The sequence below is a fragment of the Acipenser ruthenus genome, chromosome 17 (genome assembly GCF_902713425.1).
Source record: "Acipenser ruthenus chromosome 17, fAciRut3.2 maternal haplotype, whole genome shotgun sequence".
Classification (NCBI taxonomy): Eukaryota; Metazoa; Chordata; class Actinopteri; order Acipenseriformes; family Acipenseridae; genus Acipenser; species Acipenser ruthenus.
This window is the reverse complement of record NC_081205.1, coordinates 26,147,547-26,174,028: the sequence shown is the minus strand read 5'-3', so window position 1 is coordinate 26,174,028 and position 26,482 is coordinate 26,147,547. Positions and strand designations below refer to the sequence as shown.

The 26,482-nt window shown below is 36.7% G+C and overlaps 1 protein-coding gene across 1 annotated transcript; it reads left to right on the top strand.

Moving 5' to 3' along the window:
* On the top strand, positions 1-23,460 carry LOC117422933 (insulin receptor substrate 1-B-like). The gene is made up of 2 exons (XM_034038180.3): positions 1-3,253; positions 23,103-23,460. The coding sequence occupies exons 1-2, from the start codon at positions 13-15 to the stop codon at positions 23,105-23,107; spliced, it is 3,246 nt and encodes a 1,081-aa protein (XP_033894071.1). The 5' UTR covers positions 1-12; the 3' UTR covers positions 23,108-23,460.
* The last annotated feature ends 3,022 nt before the right edge of the window (positions 23,461-26,482 follow it).

Sequence of the window (26,482 nt, the reverse complement as noted above, 5' to 3'; positions counted from 1 at the left end):
TTTTTATATACCATGGCAAGTCCAACTACAGAGCACGATAGTTTTTCAGACGTAAGGAAGGTGGGTTACTTAAGAAAACCTAAAAGCATGCACAAGAGGTTTTTTGTGTTACGGACTGCAAGTGTTTCGGGACCTGCAAGACTGGAGTACTATGAAAATGAGAAAAAATGGAGACACAAGTCTGGGGCTCCCAAAAGGTCTATCCCGCTGGAAAGCTGTTTTAATATCAACAAGAGAGCGGACTCCAAAAACAAATACCTCGTAGCTTTATATACGAAGGACGAGTACTTTGCAATTGCGGCGGATAATGAACAAGAGCAAGACATTTGGTATCAGACATTAGTGGATCTTCACAACAGAGGTAAGGTTCACGATTCTGCTGGGAGTAATGGAACTGGGGAAGGGGAAGAAAATTATGGGGAAGCCACGCCAGGTGCTGCATTTAAAGAAGTATGGCAAGTGATTTTAAAACCCAAAGGTCTGGGGCAAACGAAAAATCTAATTGGAATTTACAGATTGTGCCTGACCAATAAGACTATAAGCTTTGTAAAACTGAACTCTGATGCAGCCGCTGTAGTTTTGCAGTTAATGAACATAAGGAGATGTGGTCATTCTGAAAATTTCTTTTTTATCGAAGTGGGGAGGTCCGCAGTTACGGGACCGGGGGAGTTTTGGATGCAAGTGGGAGACTCGGTTGTAGCGCAGAGCATGCATGAAACAATATTGGAGTCGATGAAAGCAATGAGTGAAGAATTTCGACCAAGGAGTAAAAGTCAGTCATCTTCCAATTGTTCCAATCCTATCTCTGTGCCTCTCAGACGACACCATCTTAGTAACCCACCCCCTAGTCAAGTAGGACTCAACAGGAGATCAAGGACTGAAAGCATTACTGCAATTTCACCTGCTGGTCCAGGTAAACATAGTAACTCATTCAGAGTTAGAGCCTCCAGCGATGGAGAGGGGACCACGTCCAGACCAGCATCTGTTGATGGGAGCCCTGTAACTCCCAGTAAAACTAGGACTCATTCACACAGACACAGAGGTAGCTCCAGGCTACATCCACCATTAAATCACAGCAGGTCTATTCCTATGCCATCGTCACGTTGTTCCCCTTCAGCCACAAGCCCTGTTAGCTTATCCTCAAGCAGTACGAGTGGTCACGGGTCCACCTCTGATTGCCTTTACCCTAGACGCTCCAGCGCCTCTGTCTCGGGATCCCCCAGCGATGGCGGATTCATTTCTTCTGATGAATATGGTTCAAGTCCTTGTGATTTTAGAAATTCATTCAGGAGCGTTACACCCGACTCTCTCGGCCACACCCCTCCTGCCAAGGAAGAGGAATTAAACAATTACATCTGTATGGGGAAGTCCAATCTGAGGCCAAATGGACATTATAATAGAAGTCACCAGCGCAATGCCCCATCGCGGGTGGAAGAAGCAGAATTAGAAAAAAGTTTTAGAAAAAGAACCCATTCGTCAGGTACCTCACCTCCAACCATATCCCATCAAAAGACTCCATCACAGTCATCCATAGCCTCATTGGAAGAGTACACCGAGATGATGCCAGCTTACTCTTCCAGCCGCTTGTCCTCTTATAGGCATTCTGCATTTGTGCCAACTCACTCATATCCCGAAGAGTGCTTGGATGTTCATATTGAGGACAATAGGGTTAACAAGACAGATGATGGCTACATGCCAATGTCCCCTGGTGTAGCGCCTGTTTCTAATAAAAGTGATGACTATATGCCAATGAGTCCAAAAAGTGTGTCTGCACCACAACAAATCGTTAACCCAAGGCAGCATTCAAGAATGGACTCAAACGGTTACATGGTGATGTCCCCGAGTGGCAGTTGCTCTCCAGACCATACAAACTATGGCAAACTATGGACCAATGGTGGAAATCCAAAACTCTCTGTGGAGAGTAATAATGCAAAGGAGGTTTCCTGCAATGACTACATAAATATGTCCCCTGCAAGTGAATCAACAACCAGTACACCACCAGACTGCTATTTTAATCCAGTTGATGATCCACCGAAACCTACGTATTCCTATTTCTCGTTACCGCGGTCATTCAAGCATGTTCAGAGAAAAAATGATGAAAGCCACTTGCGCCTGTCTGTGAATTCAGGGCGCCTGGCATATGGAGAGGATTCGTCCTCCTCGACAAGCAGTGACAGTTTAGGAGGGCAGGAGAATGGACAAGTGGTTAAGCCTAAGAAAGTTGATGCTTATGTGCAAACGAAAGGAAGGCTTATTCGTCCAACAAGACTCTCCCTTGATCATAACAAGGCCAGCACACTCCCACGGACACGTGAACATCCACTTCCACCTGAGCCAAAAAGCCCAGGGGAATATGTCAACATTGAATTTAGTGACAAATCCTTTTCAGTTAGTTCAGCTTCATTATTCTCCCCCATGTATGCAGAGACCATGAGGCAAAGGCAGAATTCTTCAGAGTACATGAATATGGATCTGGGAGCCCATGGTGGCAGGCCAAGTTATTCAGCAAAATCTTCAGTAGGTACTACAAGTTGTGCAACTGGCTGTGCTGAAGCTGCTGCTGTTTCCATTGCCCCCACTGCTGCTTCATGCAGAGGACAGCAGAGCTGCGATTATGTGAGTATGCAGCTGAGCACCACCAGCACAGGCTATAGAGAATCACCAGTGATGCAAAACTACTCAGAAATTGCCACTGGAGCTGCTAACACACCCCCCAGGTCCATTTCTCCAAAGCATGAAATGGTCCCAATAAATATTGTTTCTGATGTTAAACATGCCAGTTTATTGGGCCAGATATTGGGGACAAGTGCTTTTACAAGGGTAAACTCTAGCCCAAACCGGATTCAAGGTGCCAAAGTGATCCGTGCTGATCCCCAAGGAAGAAGGCGGCACAGTTCGGAGACTTTTTCTTCTACACCTGCTGCTAATAGTGGTGTGACTTTATCCTATGTAGAAGATGTGAAACGGCATAGCTCTACATCTTTCGAAAATGTCTGGATCAAGCAAGGGGAATCTGCTGTCTCTGTAAGAAAAGAGCAGCAGCCAGGTGCCAGTACAACAGCATTTGAAAACGGACTGAATTATATTGATCTGGACTTAGTCAAGGATTTTAACAACCAAGAGCGGACCTCCCTCCAGCCTAAATCCCCTAATCAGCCTTGTGGAAATAACTCTGGTGATGATTTAGGTGCTTATGCAAGCATCAGCTTTCCAAAACCAGAAGATGTACGGAGCAACCCGGCAAAAAGAGAAGGTAGGAATTGGTTAATGATGCTTATATTGTGAACTCTTTTTCTTTCTTTCCTTATTTATTTGCAAAAAGCTCCTAAACAAATATAAAGATCAGTGTTCCTAATACACTAGTGAGGGACACTGCAGGGATGCATGTGAAGGATTACCCTTTTCTTTCCTTTATCAGCATACTGTAACATCATTTTCATGTTTAATTGTGCATCATTAAACCAATTGTCTAGTTTGGGGGTATAAATGCATTTGTTTAAAAAAGGTTTCTTTAAGGTAAAAGGATCTAAGGCACTAGTAATAAAATGGATGCAGAAGCAATATATTGGTGGTCTTACCACTGTCCTAATTGTCATATCCAAAAGTTCCAGCTGTTTTGTTTTTCTTCCATTACCCTGCTCACACCAAACATACCGTAGATGCCGTTTTCAATAGTGTTTTACACTTTTGAGGTTTGTTACATTGTGCCTGCCCTTTCAGGCTGTGAAAGAAAAAAAGCATGTTCATTTAAAATAACTAGATTACAGTTTATTATGAAACAATGTCTGGTAACCTGTGGTTTTTAATCTGCTTAAAAAGGTTAAAATTGAAGTGGAGAAAGGTGGTATAGCACATACAATATCATATAAGAAATTTTGAAATAGCGCCACTGTAAATATTTACTTTGTGATATACATTTTATTTAATAAATAATTTTGATAATGTGCCCAGTTTTACTTCAGTTTGCTCCTGGGTCGGGCAATTTGTCTTTTCTGCAAGATATACAGCATGTTAATGTTCTAAAATGAACAAGAAACTACTTCTTTGAGGTGCAAACTATTTCAACACTAAAACAATAAATCGCAATCCTTTGAAATGATTGTCTCTAATGTGTTATAATTCATAATTTGGGGATGTAAAAGCATGTTACCTTTTTTTTAAACCATAGTGTACAGAGTTTAACTGTAACTCTGCTGTGGTGTTAATTGCAATAGGCAACAGTGTAAAGCTGATAAGCCGCAGAGAAAGAAGAAAAAGAAAAATAAATAATAAAAAATAATGAGATTCTCTTTACTTTCAGACTTGGCCACTACAGTATATGCTCAGAGAATCCATTATGCAGCACTAGCAGCAGAGTCATGAAAACAGTGACTGCTGTGTTGCGTAACCTCAGCCTCAGTAAAGAGTACTAATCCTCTGGGGTTCTACCATTGCTAAAAAAAAAAAAAAAAAGTGCTAGGAGAGATTGAGCTGGATTTTTGTTATTTCTTCTGGTGACAGAGAGCCTTGTTTAACTGGCAGCGTTTAGCCTACATGTGCGTAAAAGATGATTTGTTTGTTATTTTTGTAGCTTCACGCTGTAATACTATAAAAGTGTAAAAATACAGCTGGAATGGCTCCAAGGAAATTGTTTTTGTTTAATTGTGCTAAAGCTGTTTAAAACCATTATTGTAAATTATTTACCCTTTTAGTACAGATTGCTGTAGCATGGTGCAAGCAGTTCAGTGCATTAGCTGGTCCAGTGCTAAAGTGTGTGTTTTGAACCTTGGTCCATTGCCCCTCCCTCTGTGTGCAGAAGCCACTGAATCAAGCCCCTCCAGCACTATAATGATGCAGTGGCTCCAGAAGACTTTAACAGTATTGCACTGATTTGTGCTCTGTAAAAAAGAAAAATGTGTTTTGATTGCATCTGTATTTTAATGTTTAGTTTATACATCAGGTGGATAATTTGTTTTAAAAACTCCCTGCTTAAATGTGCACAGCACAGAATATTTATGTTAGAAATTAAGAGAACGTTTGAAGAATATTTACATACATGACATTCTACTTCTATTGTAAAATGTTATTTTTGTACTGTACAATTTATTTAGGAAAGTAAGTTATCGCTCCAGTTAGTCATTTCTGTTTCTTTTCCATTTAAATTCTCCTTATTAAAACATTTGTATCCATCTCCTATCTTTTATCTTGTTCATGACAATGTTGGTTATCATAAAGCAGCTAGAAAGCAATGCTAGGACCTTTGTGATGTCAAAGCAAATGATGAACTGTGATCTTGAGAAGGTCACTCAAACTGAAACCCCAGTGGTACTGTAACTGGCACATCACCTACATGATCTTGTCACCAGCACTGGGGGAAGTTACAAACTTCATATGGGTGGCATTATAATGTTTTGGATGTTTTTATCAGTAACTGTGTGTTGGATGGATGTGCTGCATTGCTTTTAAACTTGAACAGTTTTGTGTTTTTAACAAGGATACATGCTCTTATTAGCTGCTGCATTTGTCATATATGTTGAACTTGACTTTATTGGATTTGTACAGTGTCATCTTCCATTTAATGTATTCATCGCGACAGTATGCACTGTAAAGCCTTAAATGTTGAACTAAATAGCTGTTTTTTTTATTAAGTAAGCTGAATGGAGTGATAGTAATAAAATATCACTGTGTTTATTTATTGATTTATTGATTTATTGATTTATTTATTTAATTGCTATTCAGCTTCCCAAACAAGCACAGCTAAAATTATGCAAGTTTGTACTTGAAAGAGTTCACTTTGGAAGGTGTGCCTCATAAAGCAGGGGGTGAGGTTTATCACATCGGGTCTTTTGAACTAGGTGTGGAATGTGCCTGTGGATGAGAAAATGAATGATCGTCAACTGCTTTAAGCCCAAAGGCTAAATCTGGCTGGGTGGAATTGTATTGTGTCTTTTAAAGCCTGTTTCACACAGGTCTTTATTACAATGGACCCCTTGTGAAGTCTCTTGATGGTCTGAGGCCATCAGAAACAATCAAACTATTGCATCTACCATATGTGCTGTATGCTGTTGTCACTCTTTACTGTTATTAATCTGATATCTTAGAAGAATATATTCCTGTTTTCATGTTTTTGTTAATTAGTTAGTGGTATTACAAGTAATGTTTATTGGGTATATCTGACAGTATTTGTAGATACTGTATTGTGTATTACATTCATTGCACATTTTACTGAATCACTCTAATGCCCACCTTTTCAAGTTGATAATTTTACAACAAATAATGTAAAAGCAACCCTTTCTGAAATCCACCCTTTCATACATACTGTTCTTGGTATTGCCTTTCCAAAGAATAAACTGTGCCATTAATCTGAAGAGCAGCCTATATACTGTGCTTGATGACCGGAGCTGTTCCTGCTGTGTTACAGTACACAGCACAGTGTGTACTGTATCACAGGGGATTTGATGTCACACTGTTCATTCTACATTCTTCATCAGATCAGCTTTTTCCTGCTGTTAGACAGCTGATGTGATGTGAATTACTTTGAACTGATTTCAGGTCTAGCACCTTCATTTTAGTAAAAGTTTTATAAGAAAACTGTAGCGCACAAATGGACTACCAGTTTTTGTTTTTTTTGTGGACAAGAAGATGCAGGTAACTTGGAAGTGCTGGCCAAGGTATTATTATCTATCTTTGTTCTTCTTAACTGTCTAAAAACAATCGGATCTACAGTGAAGGTACCAGGAAGCAGGAGTGTATCTATAGTAGAAGTTGCATATCTTGAATCATTCTTACCCATGTACTGTGATTTGTAAGGAAATTATAGTATGTTAACATTTCATGCATTTAAAATGTACACTAGTGTTCCACAGAGATGATGGTTACCAGTATAACACACATTTTAGTGAAATATGAGAAACTATTACATTTTCTTTTTTTTTTACCATGCATGTCTGCATATTAATTGCTTTAAATTTCAGTTTATTGAGCTTAAAAACATACAATAAAACAGCAAGACCTTTGATCTACCGAATGCATTCAGCAGCCTAAGCGTAGTAGTGTCCTTATTTCAACTTGACACTGTGCCTGGCTTGGCATCTGAATATACCTCGTTTTTACAAGGCTCAGTAAAAAGTGGAAAGAATATTCTAATAAAATGAGTTGGATAGCTGACTGAGGGGTTGTTTTGCCTGTACAGGAAAACAAAAGGTTGTAACATTGCATAGTATCCAGTAACAAAAAAAGTGTATGGAGGAACAAGTTGTTTATCTTTTACTTATTGAAATAAATATTCAAACATATAAATAGATGAAAGGAAATTGCTTTCACTACAAGTGAGTTAATGTAAATTCCTTTGAATTATTGTTAAATCCAGATGCATCTCTTGGTTAATAAGCTGCCAACCAGTGCAAGAAAAAAAGGTGAAATCAGCACCATGGCAAAGCACATGCAGTCTATTATTATTATTATTATTATTATTATTATTATTATTATTATTATTATTATTATTATTATTAATAATAATAATAATAATAATAATAATAATAATAATAATATCACCCCCTTCCTATAATCAATAATTGAACTTTTTTTTATTATCCCTGGCGACTGAGCTTCATCCGTCACAACATCAATCTAGTGAACTGCTTTCCAAATGTTATAAAACTTGTTTATGGAATGGCAAGTTATTGTGAGTATCATGGTTTATTGTGAACTTCAGAATCTGGAGCTATAGGGAGATATCTATCTGTTTTTACATACGTACCTAGGTTACAGTTGTTCTAATTTACAGAACAGTATATTATCTTGTGATAATTCTTGGTTACAGTATGGTATCTTTACTGCAAATTAATGAGAATCGTAATCTGGGCATATATGGAGGAACCTGTGATGTCGTCTAATACTTGTGTAATTTGCAGCCACGGAGGAGATGTTTGTATACTTTTTAGTAAAATACATCTATTGGACGGGCTTGCACAATCAAATTAGATGGAAGGTAGTCCTTTTAGTATTTGTATTTTCTCTTTTTTGTTTACTTACATTGATTGGGATTTGAGCACTGCAAATAAAACATGCATTTTAGAAGCATAGCCCTAGATTTTGATTTTTGTTTTTTTCGTTGCTCTACTTTGGAATAACTGGTTTGAAGATAAATGCCTTTTATTTTTTGGGGGGGGGCGTTGGGGGGGTAATAAATCTAAAATGTAATTTCAAATTTCTGGCCTCTATTGAGAATAAGCAACAATAAACTACAACAAACTTATTAAAACCTTGCTGTGTTTTCTTTTAAATTGTAAACAACCTTCTGGAGTGCATGTGTCTGGCTCCCTGTTGAAGCCACAGTGGCTATATGCCAAAAGCCATATAACATTATTCCCAGAAGTGCTTATGTCCTTATATTTGAGGTCACAAGATCGGCAATGGAAAGTTTTCTTAAGTATTTTTTCTGGCATGTCACTACTTCAGACTGGAAGAAGTTTAGGTGTTCTTTGGCTTAATTTGAACAGAAGTCTTGAAATTCAGGCCAGAAATGGCATCCGTGCTACATACAGTACATCTGCTAGTCATCTATATGTACTGTGCTGTAACCTGATCTGAAAATGCTACCACAGTAATGCATTGGTTGATTACTTAAGTGGTGGGTGCACTGATGTCATTAGCATGCTGAGGTACATACTGTGCTATTCAAATTAAGATTTTTACTTTTCTATAGGGGTTCGTGTCTGTACTGTTAAAAATAAATAAATAAGGTTAGTAGTAGCAAAGAATGATGTAGCGGAAACAAATAGATAATCATGTAAGAAATTAAACCATAGGAAAATGGTAGATGATATAACTCCATTTAATAGTCTTGTATGTAGACAGACCACTACAGTACCTTTTAACTAGAATTTAAAATCTATATATGAAAAACAAGGCTTTACCAGGAAGCAATTTGTATGATTTAACTCACTGAAGTAGGCTGAACATCTGGACCCTGAGAAGGCTGGAAGCTTTTCTTATGATGAAAGGAATGGTATTTGGCATCAAGTGAATTATGTTCTGGTATGGTATTAAACCTTTTATTTGGTTTGTTTTTGTTTAAGTATTTTGAATACAAACCTGTGCAGTATTCCGTTTTCTAAGGGAAAGTAAAATATGTTATTTAAAAATAATTTCAGTAGGTACCAGCAGTCAGGTTCAATAGAAACCAGACTGTATTCAAAGTGGATTACCACACCCTTGATGTACAGTAGGTATTTAATTGTATATATGGAAGGTAATGATAATTACTGTGTCAGTGAAGGTGCAATTTTTACATTAAACATCTGTGATTAACTCAACGATTCCTGACACTGCATCAAAAACAGTGTGTTGTGTTAAAACACATCTCTGTAAAAGCAAAGAATACATTATTGTTCCAGAAAAGACAGGCGACAACATGCTGTTATACATAAACAAAGAAAGCAGTGACTGACATTACTTTTCAAAACACACACACACACACCGCACTAGGTGTCAAGCTCCTTAGCATGTTATTTTTTTAACATAATCCCCTTGTATCTGTTCTAAACATGCAACATGTGCTGAGTGGAGGTTTCAGTGTGTATGGTGCATCTGACTCTGGCTGTGGGGAAATTGGTCCTTGAGCCTTCAAGCGGTAGACCAGACTCCAAACAAAGAATCTCCCAGTGTTCAATTGTTATGGGAGCCTATGGTCAGCATCCTATTAGAATTATTAGTCTTGTTTTGAGACCTCTTGTAGAGAGGTGTACAAGAGAGAGTGATTATACAATTTATAATTAAAATTTAAAAGTATTTATTACAAAACTGCTGGTTAACAATAATGTTGCAGGTCAGAATACTAAAAGAGTGCTATCTTACATCTTTATTAACTTCATTACTGTTCCCTTTTTTATTGTGGCGAGAATCTTTTGGTTCTTCAGGTTTTTTTAATTGATTTTTATTTGCTCTAATTCCGGATAAGTGGATAGTTAATGTACAGTATGCTGCTTGATACATTTTTGCATCCTGTTACCTGTAATGTAGGTCACATGGTCACTTAAAGCCAGACCATTTGATTGAGTTTGAACTGCAACACACAGAGATCAACAGTTTTATAATTTCTGCATATTACTAAACAGGGAGTAAACTATTTTAGTGGCTGTTTGTAAAATACAGTGTAGTAGTATTTGACATGTGATTTCCATTTTTAGCAATACATTTCAGTTTCTTCCCGTCCATTGTTTGAAGATGGCTAATAGAGCAGATTTGTGTGGGAAGTGACTGTTGGACAGCTCTGTGGTGTAGAATGCATTAAATGTGTGGGAGGTGCTCTGTGGAAGAAATTACTCCGTCACCCAGTCAGCTAATCACTAATTTTGCCTGGATGGATGTTGAACCTACGTTGTGCATTAGCTGTACTAATAAAGGATCTTGAACTGTGACGCTTCTTCACACAGGGTTTGTATTTGTCTCTCTTTATCTGAGTGGGAAAAACGGTGCTAATGCTATACTGTAGTTAAAAATACCCCTTTTGGAGCAAACGCTGTGCTTGCAGCACAGTATGAGATTGGATGTTTGTTCCTGTAGGTGATGCAGTTGAATTTACTGTAGTATTAGTATGTGAGATTTCCAGGAACCTCAAGTTTGGGGAAAAAACATCAGTGTTCTGGGTTCTGAATTTGGATCGGTTTTAGAAGGCGGGGAAAAGATTGTCTTGAAATATTGAATGTGATCACGTAAGAAGAGTGGCAAAAGATATCCCCCAGACGTCTGCAATGGTGAATCGTTCAGAAGCTGAGAACAACAAGGTCATACCTAAAGTATTATTATTATAATAATGTTTTTATTTTGGACTCATGTCATGGAAAGTTATTAAATTAACTATTTGAAGTATTTTATTAACTATTAACCGTACGTTCAGTCAGCTAAACGATTGATTGAGTTTTTGAAACCACAGGGTGTCATTATTTTTACATCTGGCCACCATTGTGAATGTGGCAAAATGTTTGGTTAATGCAAATACTGGACTATACATTAAGATCTTGTGGAACTAAAAAGAAAAAAAAGAAAGTATTTTGGACTTACTTTGCTGTGGTTTGAAATATGTTAACCACGGATACATGACATGTGGCAAGAACAGATCAGTTAATGTAGTTTTCTTTATAATATACAGTTCTTTGGCATGGAGATTGGATAGTAATTCTAAAAAAAGACTAGGAAAATGTAGCAAGAGCCACAAAACAAGTCTTAAATAATAAGAGGACTATAAAAATAGACATAACATGCACAAGTTACCGTGATGCAAAATAATTTGTACAGTAAATTATATATTGTAACTGCAGTATCAGTCATGCATAGATTTGCCATTCTTTAAAACAAACATTTTAAACAGAATGACAGACCAATGTGTTGGTTTGTGAAGTAGTTTTGATACATTGAAACTATCTGCCTGGTTTAAGTTCTGTCAGTTCTCCGTTTTATTTTAACACCTTGGTGTGTTGTTATTATTTGCTATACAATTTCTATAGAGTTATGCATTTCCTCTTCTAGAATGGAAGTAGTTAAAAAGTCTAAGAAAGTCTGGCCTTTATTATTATTGAATACAATCCCACATGTTGGCCTTGTTACTGGACTGTTAATGTTTTATTCTTGAGGCATTCATTGCAGAGAGAGAATTAGATTAAAGCTGAGGCAAGTTGCTAACGTCACATAGTGTGTCATTCTGCGTCAACATGTTGGTGATATATATTCATACCAAGTGGGTACAGACTTCAACCAGCCTTTTCATCGAGCAGAAAAATATGCAATGCAGTCAATAATGACTCCCCAAGGAAATTAACCCAGTGTGCGTTTCCCTTTCACCACCCCAGCATGCACCCCAAGAAAATGAAATCCATGATTGTAGGACAGCTGTGTTTTTCTCTTGTTTTTATTTGTTGTATTTTTAACCTTGTGTGTGTGTGTGTATGTATGTGAATGTGTAGCAGCTTTACGGTATGTTTCATGTATGCTGCAGCACTGCTCTTTGCAGCTGCAGGCTCTGAATATACTTCAGCAGGAAGAAATCACTTTAGCAATAGTCATTTTTGGCAGTTGTTAGTATGCTGTTTTGAAAGTAAGCATATACAGTGGAAGCCTCTGCCAGGGTTTTGTATAGGGGTTCTGCTTTAGGTCCTGTTGAGTGTGCATTTTGTAAAATGTTCAGTTGGGTTCTGCTTTTTTAATGCACAATGCAATGCAAACTTTACACTAAATACTAAGCAGATAAGTATAGTATGTGTTTTAACTGGGTACAAATGTTGTTGATTGTTGTATTGTAGTTTTAAAAGCATGCTTTCCTGACCTTTCTTTTTCTTACATAAGTACAGTAAATATTAGTATACCCCAGGCAGGTTAAGATAAAATAATTCAGCGGAAGTTGTTTCTGAAATTAATGCCGGAAATCTTCCTATTTTATGCTGTTACATATTCAGCACAATTTGAACCAGCTGTGTTCTCTGAGCTTTAGAGAAATATGTTGAAGGCGGCTATCTCTGATGCAAAAGCATGCCAGATGGACATGAGTATTAGTAACAGGTTACACTTTCAAGCCTCATCTGTGTAGCCTAAGCAGTTCTGTATTAATTGCTTAAGCAAAAAAGACGTGGCTTCATTTTTTAGTGGTAGATGTAGTTAGCTTGGTAGAATTGTTTGCCCCAACATTTTAATGCAAACTCACACTACTGTAATACTTTCAGTACCTTTCTGTCCATATTCCACAAACCATGCATTTAATATAGAAAATTACTGTAATTATTTTATAAAGGGTTGTACAGTACTATAAATCTGCATACTCAACTGTTTATTAATTTCACTGAGGCTGTTTTTTACCTTGCAGTGATGTACTGATGTAGGTTTTTGAGTACATTTGTGTTCATGCAGTACATCTTTTTATTCAGTTTTTGTATCTCTTTAACACTGGTACAAACAGATTGTTTGAAATGACTGGGATGGTATTTCACGTCTGTGATCATTAAGTGTATATCGTTGAAATAAGGGTTACTGTATCATATAACCAAACTGCTTTTAAAGATCACAACGCAAGTATACGTTTGGCATACAAAATGTAAGTATACATTTCAGCTAAGAATAATTGATGTACTACTGTAAGCTGAATACTGGATTGAGAGATTTTGGTGCTGCAAGTGTAGAAAGAGAAACGATGGCTACTAAAATGCAGTAAATTAGTAACAGAGTAGGTTGCACTCAGCCTGGTATTGTACAGTGCTGCTTATTGCTCATGAAGAAAAACTCACTGTTTCTCAGCTGCATATATTTTCAGGATACTCAATCTGCAGTGTAGCAATTGTTTGACTGTATCGTCTCTGACTTTTGAAATATGAAAAAAAAAGAAATGTAATTTCAAAAAAACGTTGTATTTCAAAGTTTAAATCTAGAATTTGATACAAAATGGCAGCTACTTTTGTTTCTTAGGAATTGATTGCTAGTTGTTGGCATGTATGTCAGCATTAAGTGAAGCACTGGACAGCATTTGTTGTTCTTCTTGTAATTGCATACAGTACTGTATGACTGCAGAGTTTTCAGGGATCATGTAATGGAGTAAGAAGTCTGAATGAATCAGTTTTCCCAAGCTGGCAGCTGTCCTAACACAAAGCACAGAAGGAACCTCTTGAAGGAGGGGCTAGAAAAGGGGCCCTGTGGTGTTGACCTACACAGAGTGGAGATCAGCTCCTCTCAGAAGTCAAAGTAGCTGACTCGATCAGAATCCTAATGCACTAACATTAGGCCATGTTATAAATGGTTTTAATGGCTTCCTTTCATGCTACAAATGGAAAATGAAAAACAGGGTAAAATTTGACTTTTAAACAGTAATAGTCCAAAAATGTTATCTGTGTTCTAGTTTTAAATGGGGGGAGGGGGGGGGGGGGGGAGGGGGGGGGGGGGGGAGATTAACAAAATTACAGAATTTGTGTGCCAGTAATAAATTGTTGCAAATTAATCTTCTGTTTAGTAATACCTAATCTTATGACTTTTTTATTGCTTAACCTGTGAAACTGAGTTCATAAATTTCATCAATATATTTGTGTGGGCTATACAGCATCTACAATACAGTCCAACGTTCTGATTTGTGGCGCTTTGTGTACTGAAAATATTTACCATTTCAAAATCGTAATTTTCTTTTTCCAAAATGGATGAAGCCGCAGCCTTGGTGCTCCAATGTACAATGAACTTCTGTAGAAAGTCAACAATACCGGAAGTTTAAATTATTTTAAAGACATGATCTGCAGTAAAGGGTTCAGCTTGCGCAGATGATTCAATATAGATAATGCTATAATGTTTATGATGCATGGTATGCAAAGCCATGCACTCGTACTCTATAAAGGCATGTTAAAAATATGTAAAACACGTATCTGTTCACATCATAGTTATAATTACCTTTGGAGTTACAGCTGTCCTAATAAATAAAACCTAGTTTTGCTCTCTCTTTTGGGAAATACATTGTGTTACCATGATAAGACGTTATCTGCCATCTTAAATGGGAAGCTATTCTTATTATGTTTTAAAGGCATTTTCTGCAATATTGGAAAAAAAAAGAGCTGGAAGTTTTTGACGGGTGTGGGCCACAGAATGAGGTTTTAAGGCTCCATATTCCAAAATAAATTGTTGCCTGGAAGCTGCATCAGAAATATACAGGTCATGGCAGCTGCTAAAGAAAGAGCCTGCTGATACAGAGGCTCTGCAGAGCACATTAACAAGGTGACATCAGGAGCTTGCAATAAGCTGTGCTGCTGCAGTAGCCCATTCCTTTAGCACCTATTGTGCAATGCACTGGAGTAACAGATAACAAGTGATTTCATTTGAATTCAAGCAGTTTCGAATTCTTATTATCCAGGTGTCGTCTTAACTTTTTTTAATGTAGGTATTTAACATTGACACTGATCAATTTTTGAAAAAGAGTGCACTTCCCCCTTACAAAACTTTAACCAAACAGATCTGCCATTCTTCTAAGGCACATATTCTGCCTAGAAGCTAGAATGTAGTGGTAATTGACTAACAGAAGTTCATAGTTATGTTTTTGTAGTACATCAATGCAACATATACTGTAGCTTTCATTATACAGAAGTTTAGAAAAGGTTTGTTTATATAGGCTTCATCCAAGGGTATTATTTTTTGATTTGTATTGAAATTCTTCTCATCATAGCTGCCCGACAAACTCTAAACTTCAGAAAAATGTGACTTTCTGTTCAGCAATTTAATTTTCTTTTAAAGTTAGGTTTAAACATTGCCTTGAATGTTGAGGTATTTGTTTACATATACTCTGCGGCTTTTAATTTTATACTCTACAATTTGCGATTTTACATTTGGTTTTATAAGTAAAGAGAGGCAAGACCTAAAATCAAAGCTCTATAAAAAATTCCTGACATCAGACATTCCCTTCAAACCAGGAGCAGGATGGTTTTGCATTCTGTGCAGTCAGTAAATGTCAGTCTTCATACTTTATTTTTAGGCCATGTTTATATTTTTATGTCAGAGGTTTTTAAACACAGCTCTCTGGTTCCTTTTGATTTTCACATACCAGCATTAATTCAGCTTCACTGTTGAAAACATCTACAGGATTTCACTTCAGAAAAGAGCAACCTTAGAGTCGATTTTATTGTTGTTTTTCAGCATAATAAAATATGGTGGTTTCTAAGTTGAAGTGTGTCAGTGTTCATCACAATCTTGCCTGACACCCTTAACAAGAGTGAAGAGTGAGACAACTAAAGACCTTGACAGGTGCAGAGTGCCAGATTTACCTTGAAACACTAAGCAGATTTGGTCATTTGACATGTGTTCTCATCATAAAGTTACAGTTGCAGTGGCCAGGCATATCAAAAAATGTGCCAGCACATATCATTTTCCTTTTCTTTCCTTGATAGATGTTGTAGTATAAAATGTTAAGATTATCTGCACTTTCGGTTCTTGTAAATGGGCATACAATGCAATTTATTCTTGTTTATGTGTATAAGTTTAAGTATATCACTGTACCCCAATATACCCCAGTCTTTGATCTGAAAGTCTAAATAACACATTTGTTTGTCTTTCTACTGTACCTTAATGACATTCATTATTGTAGTTAATTTTGGCAGCTGTATAGATTTGAGCTATCTCATCTTTCATGTGGTTTTAATGAAATGCAATTGTGTTTCCTGTGAATGGATTGAATTATCTGAGGGCACTGTTAGAAATCCCAACTTGTACTGTAAGCACACAGCCAGGTGACAGGTGTGTAGCTTTTTATACAGAATCCCTCTCTTTTGCTACCAGCTAATTGTTTTTATAGTGATAATTAAGGAAACCTATATCATCTCCGATAACCTCTAGCATCATTAGAAGCAAAACAAAGTCTGGTTTGTTCTCTCACACACAAAAAATATTTGTTAGAATCAAAAACATGAAAAATATGTTTTTACTCTCTGCAAAGTATAACCCATCCTATTTTGTAAAGCACAGTTAGAATGCAAGCCTCCTATTTACTATATTTCAGATTTTTATATACATTTTAATATATAGATTTAGCTATAGTTATGCTAAGATTCTTGTTGGAACTCACTGTCAAATGGATGACATGCATAGCTGCTGTCCCAGTAAATTACTGCAGGAGACACTAAGCTTGTCTGAACCAGCAGCAGTAGCTTCAGCTGTCAGTTAGGGCAGTATTTCATACTCTGAGGAATCTATCTAAATTAAGGGAGGAAGGAGAAGCCAAAAGTGTGGCGGAGAGTTTGTCAGCAGGAATCTTCCTCACTTGACTAGACACACTCAAAGAATTCACTTTACTGCACTTTCCATTCTTGGTAACAAGGGAGGCAGTGCAAGCTACATATTCATAATCCAGAATGTAACCCATGAGCTGTATACAATATTGTACTGATTAAGTTGTATTTTAGTTTCTAAAACTATTCTGATTTAGGGCCAGGTAGACTACAGAGAAGATATGTTCTAGCTATTGTGCTGTAATGTTGGATCTTTTTAAAGTGAGATTTAGAATCCTTCCTAAACATTACCTTAGTGGTGACATAAAAATGTATTATTGACATGCACTACTCTAACAGTTAACTTTTTTTCTTTTAATCTTGGACTAATGGGGTTAAATGTGTCAAGTCCCTTGTAGATGCTTTACTGCACAGTAGGAGAGAGATAAAAACCAAGAATCTACCTGTGGAGTTCCATACAATGCCTATCTAAGAATCTGTATACACCATTCTGCACCATCATATCAGTCTGCAGTGAGCACTCATCTAGTTCATCTAAGCTACCATATTAATTCCCTTGCTCTTGAAGAAACAAATGTTTTTCTCCCCTTGGTCCCCAGTGCATTGACTCGCCTCTTGGACGGGTGCCAGAAACCACTCGACTTTCAGCTAGTGCTGCATTCTTATCAAGCCAGATAGAAACTTAGAAAGGTGTTTGGAAATTAAATTCTACAAAAGCAGACCAGTTGTTTTAACAAGAATCTGGAATGAAGGTTACAGAGGAAGGGCTGTATTCTTACAGTCAAGGCAGCATGCCATTCAGGCAGACTGTAATGCCAAAAGAACTGCTTCTGGGAAGAAAAGTGAAACAACACTCTATGTGCTCCATCTCCACTTTTCCAAAGACAGCGATGCAGAATATGTTTTATATATTATATTGGCTGTGTCTGTATGTTTTTGTTGGGGGGGGTGCAACCTTTTTATATATTCAAACCTGTGCAATTCATGTTAAAACTTAAACAGTGTATTAACAATATATGTTAACATACAAAGTTCTTGGTTTGTTAGCAACTGCATGTTAATTCTAGCTTCTCACTATCACAGTGTGACACTGTACTGTAATTGTTGACTTTGGATCCTTTCTCAATAGATGGTGTCCGTTGCCTCATAAGCAGCAGCCAGTATCGTGCAGAATTGATTATTTTCCCCCTTTTTTATTTTTCTTGTTCCGAATCCTTGGTGATAGGAAGCAACACCAAGCATTCAGCACTAATGAGTCATGAGCGAACACAGGGGCAACTGGAGCTAACCTCCTGGTCCAGGCTTGCATTTTATCACTTCCCATGAGAAAAACAGCAGTTTTACTTGTAGTAAACCATTGGAGGTGTCTTTACAGTGTCCTTTTGATCTTTTGAATTACAAACTGAAGACCCAAGGTAGTTAAACAAAAGGGACTGACTATTTTTAAAAAGGAAACATCTGTTTAAGGATCTAATTTATTTATTTATGTCTTTATGGTAACTAAAATAAAGCCTTCCCATAGTGTTGAAACTTGCAGTTTGAACACCTTAGTGTTCTTGCATTTGTAATAAATGTGAACCAAAATTGTGTGGGTTCAAATTGTCAAAAATGGTATACATTACAGCAATTAAATAAATACCGATGTGAATATGTTTAAGCTACAGTAAATCTACAGTACTATTGAATTGCAGCATAACAAAGTGCAATACTGTACTACTTGTGCACAAACATACAGTATGTTTTTGGTGCACAGTGTAAGTGGTTTCTGTGACTCTTAAACAAATTAAATTAACCCACATTTTCAGATTACATTGCCAAGGCTTTCAATGTAGTCAAGCAGTTGTATTCAATTACCATCCATAAGCATCCATTTCAGTTTAGATTACTTTACAACAAGCAGGAATGGATACTGAAGTATACATGTGAGTCATTGTGTTGGAATAAATACAAAAGAAATGAAGTCAACTGTCTTTAGTTTCCACTTGGTAAGAGTGACTTTAATAATGTTATATGCTAATGTAGCACCAGATATGTACAAAGATCTTCGATCAGAAAGTTCAATATATCTTTTTAGGATAGAGCTGTGTAAGAATATACACAGTGCAATGCATTTTGAGCCCTGTAGTTATGGGCTGTATTGATTATTTATAAAGTAGTCATGTTTTTTCTTTTTTAAGGACTAGTATTTTTAGTTTTTCATTGAAAAATCTGCATTATCCAAATGCAGTTATGTTCAACTTTCTTCAGCTGCTACTTCCATTAATCCTGTCTCTTATTCCATAAAATAGGTCAAGGGGCTGCTTAATAACAGGCAATGGGAAACCATGACGTAAAGGTAGTGATTAGAGGCTGGCAACAAAAGCTTTGACAAACCATTTTTTTTATATTGGGTGGGTGGTTTTGGCAATGTCTTTGAAAAGATAGAAACTACAGTGAATATTGGCTGCAACCTTTATCCACACAACACTAATCCACCCTCTCTCTCTCCTCATCCACCAAGAACCTTGGTGTCACCCTTGATCCCGCCCTCTCCTACTCTCAGCACATACTCTGGCACGCTCCTGTCGCTTCTTCCTCAGCAACATACGCAGAATTTGCCCCTTCCTCACCGACTACTCCACCCAGCTCGTAGTTCAGGCCCTGGTACTGTCCCGCCTTGACTACTGCAACTCCCTCCTGGCCTGCCTTCCTGCCTCTGCTACCCATCCACTCCAGCTCATCTAAAACTGCTGCTTGCCTTGTCTTCTCCCTTCCTCATTTCTCCCATGCTACACCGCTGCTCCGCTCTCTGCACTGGCTCCATATCGCTGCTTGTATCCATCCGGGCAGCAGTGTGGAGTAGTGGTTAGGGCTCTGGACTCTTGACCGGAGGGTCGTATGTTCAATCCCAGGTGGGGGACACTGCTGCCGTACCCTTGAGCAAGGTACTTTACCTAGATTGCTCCAGTAAAAACCCAACTGTATAAATGGGTAATTGTATGTATAAATAAATAAATAAATAATGTGATCTCTTGTAACAATTGTAAGTCGCCCTGGATAAGGGCGCCTGCTAAGAAATAAATAATAATAATAATAGTTTATGTTACTCCTGCCACAACATGTACAGAATGAGTCCTGGAGTTGTTGCTGTCTGTGCAAATTGATGTGAAAACTACACAAGTGCAGTACCACCTTTTAATGTGTTGCGTAACTGTTTTAGTGTATTTTTCTTGCAATACTTATTAATTGCTTCTTAGTCTATATCAAATAATCAGACTCTCTTACTAATCCAGGTGATAAGTACAGTATAAAACTGAGTATACACAGGTTTTCCCCATGACTGCATCTGCCAGCAAATGATGTCAGCTGTGTAAATGATCCTTACCTCAGCTCAGCACAGTTCTAGCACTCTGAATTAAAACACTTGTCTTGTATACAGTTTTATGGGTTGTTAGGGAAACACTGGCACTTGTTTGTTAGAAACGAGTCTGACTCCTCTTGTGGTCTGGTTATTTCACTCTGCACTGTATCTGCTTAGTGACTAACAAAGGACTCTTTACCTTTATTGTAACAGTTTCTTGCCTATACTCTTAAGTGGTTAAACAGACAGGAACATACACTGAGTAATCAGCATTTTATTCTCAGAAGGTGATCCTTGCAGTGATACAGTACTGTATATATTCTACCACGTCAGAAAAGACAACCTATAAAATACACACACTTAGTTAATTATTTTTCACCATTTAAATTGAGAATATCCTCCAGTATCGTAGAAGTCCAATAAATAAATAGCATTACTAAAGACCAAATATGTCCTGGCCATCGAAACACAGTAGTTTTAATTGATCTCTGATAAACTGGTCAAATAATTATAAACCATCTGTATAAATAATGATATGTATATGATGTGACAGAGACAAGCCCATGCAGTCAGATATTGTCGGAGGCAGCTTGTTTCTTAAGCGTGTTGGTCAGAAGCTTCATTAAGTACCCTAGATTAACAATATTATCATGTCTTTGGTTGTATAAAATGTGAACGAGTAGTAAAGTAAATAAATAAATAATGGCATTCTTTTATTCTCTAAATTCAATAAAAAAATACATTGTATAAAACTCATGCCTGTGAGAAAGCAGTATTAAAATATAATAATGTCTAATAAATATTTAATGAAATCGCATATACAGCGCTCCCTCGCTATAACGTGTATCTCATGGGGACACACAATATGAGCATTATAACTGAAGAGCGTTATAAACGGGGGAGGAGGGGGGAGGGCGCCGTGGGACACATAACAACACACATCTGACTAAAATACAAAATAAAATAACTCCCTCTCTGTAATGCACATATAGTGAAGCAAAAATGTAAAGCACAATGCACCATGTAATCAACGCTATATTTTTTACAAAAAAAAAAAAAAATTAACATTCTCACTTGTGGATCATTTTAATTATCAGTTTTTAAACTATAAATAGCCTGGCTAAACGGCGGTCGGGAGTTCAGTTCGAAGCGACAGACAAACCAAGTGCGAGAAGGAGAGCGGGTTGGGAGAGGGGAAGAGGGAATGGGCTCGCCCCAGGTTCGGCTGCCGGAGCGGGGCTGAAGCGTCCCGTCTCCTGGAGAAAGCCGCAGCTCCTCTCGCATCATAAAAGTAAATACATTAGGAAAGATAACCGCGTAATTGGCCTAATATTTATTTAGTTATATAAAATGAATGCTGAATAAGATGTCTGTGATATAATGTGTTATCACAGCTTTTCTTCAGTTCAGATACTGTATCAAAAGGGAGAGACAGAAACGGAAGTTAGACTCAGAAGTTGTTTATAGTTTGAATGACACCGGAACTGTATTTACTGTAGAAATATTGCATGAATCTCTAGTATAGGGAATTAAGGGACATGCTGTAGGAGCGTTATATCCGAAGCACGTTATAACCGAGAGCTTTATAGCGAGGGAGCACTGTACTTGTAAAGATAAGATTTTCTACTGAACACAAACTCTTAATTTCCAATTTTTAACAGGGCAAGTACATTTCAACATGTTGGGAATGATTTGAGGCTTTTAGGCCAATGAGTCCCTTAAAAGTATACTGGTTTCTCTAAGGATGTTTCCTAATAATGATGATATTAATAATAATTATAATATTAATATCGATACGTGTGTCCTCAGATCCGAGACTGTCTGCCAAGTTTGAAATAGTAACATGGGTAAACCTTATCCATTACATTTGTGATTTTATAAACTTCAATGGTGATTCGTTTATAAAAAAACAACAAAAAAAAAAAAACATGCTGTTTAGAGCTGTATGGTGAAAATGTAAGATCTGCAGGCATTTCATGTAAAAAGTTAACAAAACATAAGTAGGGAGTGGGGGCTAAACGAGGCTCTAATAATGTAGAAGACTAATAATGAAATGTGTAAATAGACATCAAATTTTAAAATTAAATTTTAGTTTAGTTTTGTTTTTTTTAAAAGATGTAAATGATTGGGTTAGGGTATTGTTAAACATCTCCACTTTTTTTTTCACTACACTACAAGTAATAACTACGTATTTTGAAAAGTTATGAAATTACTTTGACGCCAAGCAGTGCTTGGCGTCAGTTCTGCTGTACCACACAAGTCAGTACATGTGATGAAATAGCTGGGTTCTGTACAGTGTATTCCAGCACTAAGTAAAATTAAACCATGTGCAGGTCACCCTATACTCAACCAAAATAAGCATTTGTTTCCCCCCAAATTGAACTCTAACGTCTAGAATATTATTTTCAATCATATCGAATGGTTGCATAAAAATATGTACTTTTTAATATGGCACTGTACTATATTACATGTGCGGAACTGTAAAAGGTGAAGGAGAAGTTTTGAGGTAAAAGAGAGCCATGAGAGAATACTATAGGGAATTTCATAGCCTTCCTGGGATAGGCTTTCCTTTCACTTGGAGGGCCACACAAAGAAAATCCTGTTTCTCGGGCAATTAGAGAATGTAGGACAGGAGACCTTTTCACATTCTCTTTACTGTGACTCTGGAAAGTCTAGTTTTATAGGAAAATAACTTCTGTTTACCAGCCTTTTAAGAACATATTAAACTACAGAAATCCTTTTAAAGAAACATTCAGCCAAATATTTAACTTCTAAACATTCAATTTACTTTTGCAAAATAACCACAGCAATGAAGCAGCTTTGGTAATTCAGCACAGCATACTTGTGTTTGCATGGAAAATGTACCTTTTGTCTACGTAAGTCCAATACAACACACTTTTCTTTTTCTATAGCATACTGGTATTTAATAGCTCCTCACAATGATACATTCATTTTAGGCTTACTTATAAAAATCTGTACCACTTAGTGTGTGTTGTTTATACCACATTTTGATACCCTGCTAATCCCCCTTCTCTCTTATATTTCAGAATGATGACTAAAAGCTCAGCAAACCTGAGTGATGGGTACCCAGACTGTAGATTTCTTCTATGCCATAACCCAGGACCTCCCCTCCACCTTTCAGTTGATGGTACAATGCATTTTGGTTACATTGTATACTTAGTATAACCTCAGGACTTAGTTCATTGAACTGCACAACACATTTTTGCCAAACAAATAGCACTGTGACACCTGAACAACCCATCTGCTACTTTGGGATTTTAACAGAAAACTCCTGTTGTATACCTAACACCAAATCAGAACGTGAATGGGTATACTGTAACACATAAATGGACACTATATGTATGTATGTGTGTATGTGTGTGTATATATATATATATATATATATATATATATATATATATATATATATATATATATATGTATGTGTGTGTGTGTGTGTGTGTGTGTGTATATATATATATATATATATATATATATATATATATATATATATATATATATAATGTATGTGTGTGTGTATATATATATATATATATATATATATATATATAATGTGTGTGTGTATATATATATTATGTGTGTGTGTGTGTATATATATATATATAATGTGTGTGTGTATATATGTTTTTCATTTGCTGCTGAAACTCTTAATACAAATCATCATTGTAAATTATTGAATATAGAACTGTCATTTAATGTTTGTCTGAGAGTATTAAATATTTAACATTTCATGATTTATATCTATCTTTTTTTAACTGAAATATGACTTTGCCATGCACATCTTTTATTGATGTGTCGGAGGTATTTTATGTTCTGTTATAAACAGGAGGGAAAATTGCTTAAACTTAGTATGATAAGGATAGATTGTGGTACTATTCTTGGTTTAAAATTGTAGTAAATACATGGTATAATCTAAATGATAGGCTCATGTGGCCTTGTTATATACTCCCATTTACTGATAGGGTCACTTGTAACATAATCCTAATGAGTTATTTCCAAAAGAATTTTGTACTCTTGTATTTCTTGTAAAACGATAGGCTGCATTAACTAAACTGAAGCTGAATTTACTGTACACGGTACTTACAAGTGTCAGCAACTTGAGCCCATCCTTTGCACAAGAGAAGCAAAATAGAGGAAATACTAACATGTTTTAACCATGTCTTCCACTGTATATAATGTAAGAAAAACTAAGAAAAAAAAAAAAAAAAAAAAAATCTCTGCAAGACAGAACTCGCCCTGGAATAAACAATGTGGAGTTTGTAAATTCTGGAAATCTTTCTGTAAGTAATAAAGTAGAAAATGTTTATCTTTTTCTTGTACAGTTGTTTCAGTGTGTTATTTCTAACAAAAAAAAGCCTTGTAAAAATATAAGATTTCGCTGCAGAATTTGCTGGAAGCCAGGAAATTGTCAACAGCTTGTGTTTTCATACTTGTCTACCATAAAAGCTGCTGGTATTTCTCTTTTAAGTTGAATCTGGAAATAGGACACTAGCAGCCACACAAATGCCATTGTATGCACCTATGTGAATATAACCTTTTAAAAAGTCTATGACTACCCTTAAAGGTTTGTGTTAAAGAAAGCTAAATACAAGATCATTGTTCATATCTCCCAATGAGCTTTGTATCATAATAAGCTGTATGCATGCTGAATATTCTGTAGCTCTCTGTGCCACAAATAAAGGTATGACAAGCTTCTCTATGCTATAATTTAATAGCTGTCTTTTTACACATGTGCGTTAAGACTACTGAATTGAACTCAAACATATTAAGGTATTTTTTAGTGGAATATGTGATGGTATCCCTACTTTCTGGTAAGACTGGATCTTAACCACCTACATACCTGTGACTTGACTGGTGAAAAATTAAGTGTTTGGAGACATTCTACAGTAGATGCATCAGTTAACTGACATTTTTCAAAAACACTGACTTTATACTATGTTCTAAATCCCAAGGTTTTTGAAGCCACAGTGATATTCCACTGCCTTCCTCTTTTAATGTTCTTGGATAGCAGCATAGAACACAGCATCAGTCCAATAGACCATATGCCAGAAGAGGCTGTTAATGAGGCAGTGTATATCATCTAAAGTTTGGGATTGTCTGAAATAGGTGGACCACCTGACATTGAGCACTAACAGGAGTAGGTTGAACTGATTACCTCAACAGTTCCCACGTTTAAATGAACCACTGTACCAAAGGATCGATGCCCCTTGGACAAGTGTGTGTGTGTGTGTGTGTGTGTGTGTGTTTTTTTAAAATAATTTATAACCCTGTCTCACAAGCAGAGCTCAACAGTAACAGCTGTATGTTAAAATACAAAGTTCGATACAGAATTAAAATGCAAGTGACAAATGCAGGTTGCTACATGTATTAACTGCTGGATTTTACATTTTAACATGCGTATTTCATGTAGCATTTCTCCGTAACACTGAGAGAGTGTGCTTTGTGACAGTTTGGGGAGAATAACTTGCTCTTGTTTTTGGTTGGTTGGGTTCGTCCTGTTCTGTACTGGCAGTGGAGCAGTAGAATGGTCTTCCAGTCTTCCAGTTTGTGACATTCACCTGGCTCTATTAACAGCTGAAATGTCAAATGTTTCGGTAGAGTGTGCATTTCTTGAATGTCTGCTGTTCCAAATGAGGGGATAAGGTTAGCCAGCTGTGCGACAGGAAAATGAGGTAGGTCAGTCCCCAGATTCTTTGGAAAGGAGCCCACACAGCTACTCTGCAGTTCATCATGTGCTGGTGGGCTCGTGTGCAACTTTGCCAACAGACCCTGCTGCAGAATAAACACTTCCATACTGGTTCATGTGAGCTGATCTTTGCATTTATTAGCTTTCCCTGTGCTGTACTATGTATTGGATGTGTTCCAAGGTTTGCAAAACTAACAGGTGTAAAGTTTTTAAAATGGTTTTTATAGTGTCACTTTTTAGGAAAATCATTTCAATAATATATGTTGCAAGCTAATCTGCATATGCATGTTTCATTTTTTAAATGAATGAGATACCAAAGCTAATCAATATGTTGTTCCTTCTTGTTAAAACAAAATCAGTCGCAGACTTAAGCAAGAATGCTCAAATATGCATGCGACCATAGATTTCATACATGTGGCCAATAAAGTATTACAGCATTAAATTAATTTCAATAGGGACTCATCTAAATGACACAATCATTGAGGTTACACATCAGCATTCATTATTTCAGCTATGCATTCATTTTGATTCTTGGCAACACTGTTCTCACATAAATGTTTTTTCTTTTCTTTTAAAAACCCTTTGTACTTAAAATGTGGCATCCTATCTTGATGCATTCCCTAATAAAATAAATAAAGTTGCATTGAGTTGTTTTTCTTTTTGTATTTTATTGTAATATAATATGCAGATGTGGTCTTCAGGCACGGCAATATTTATTGA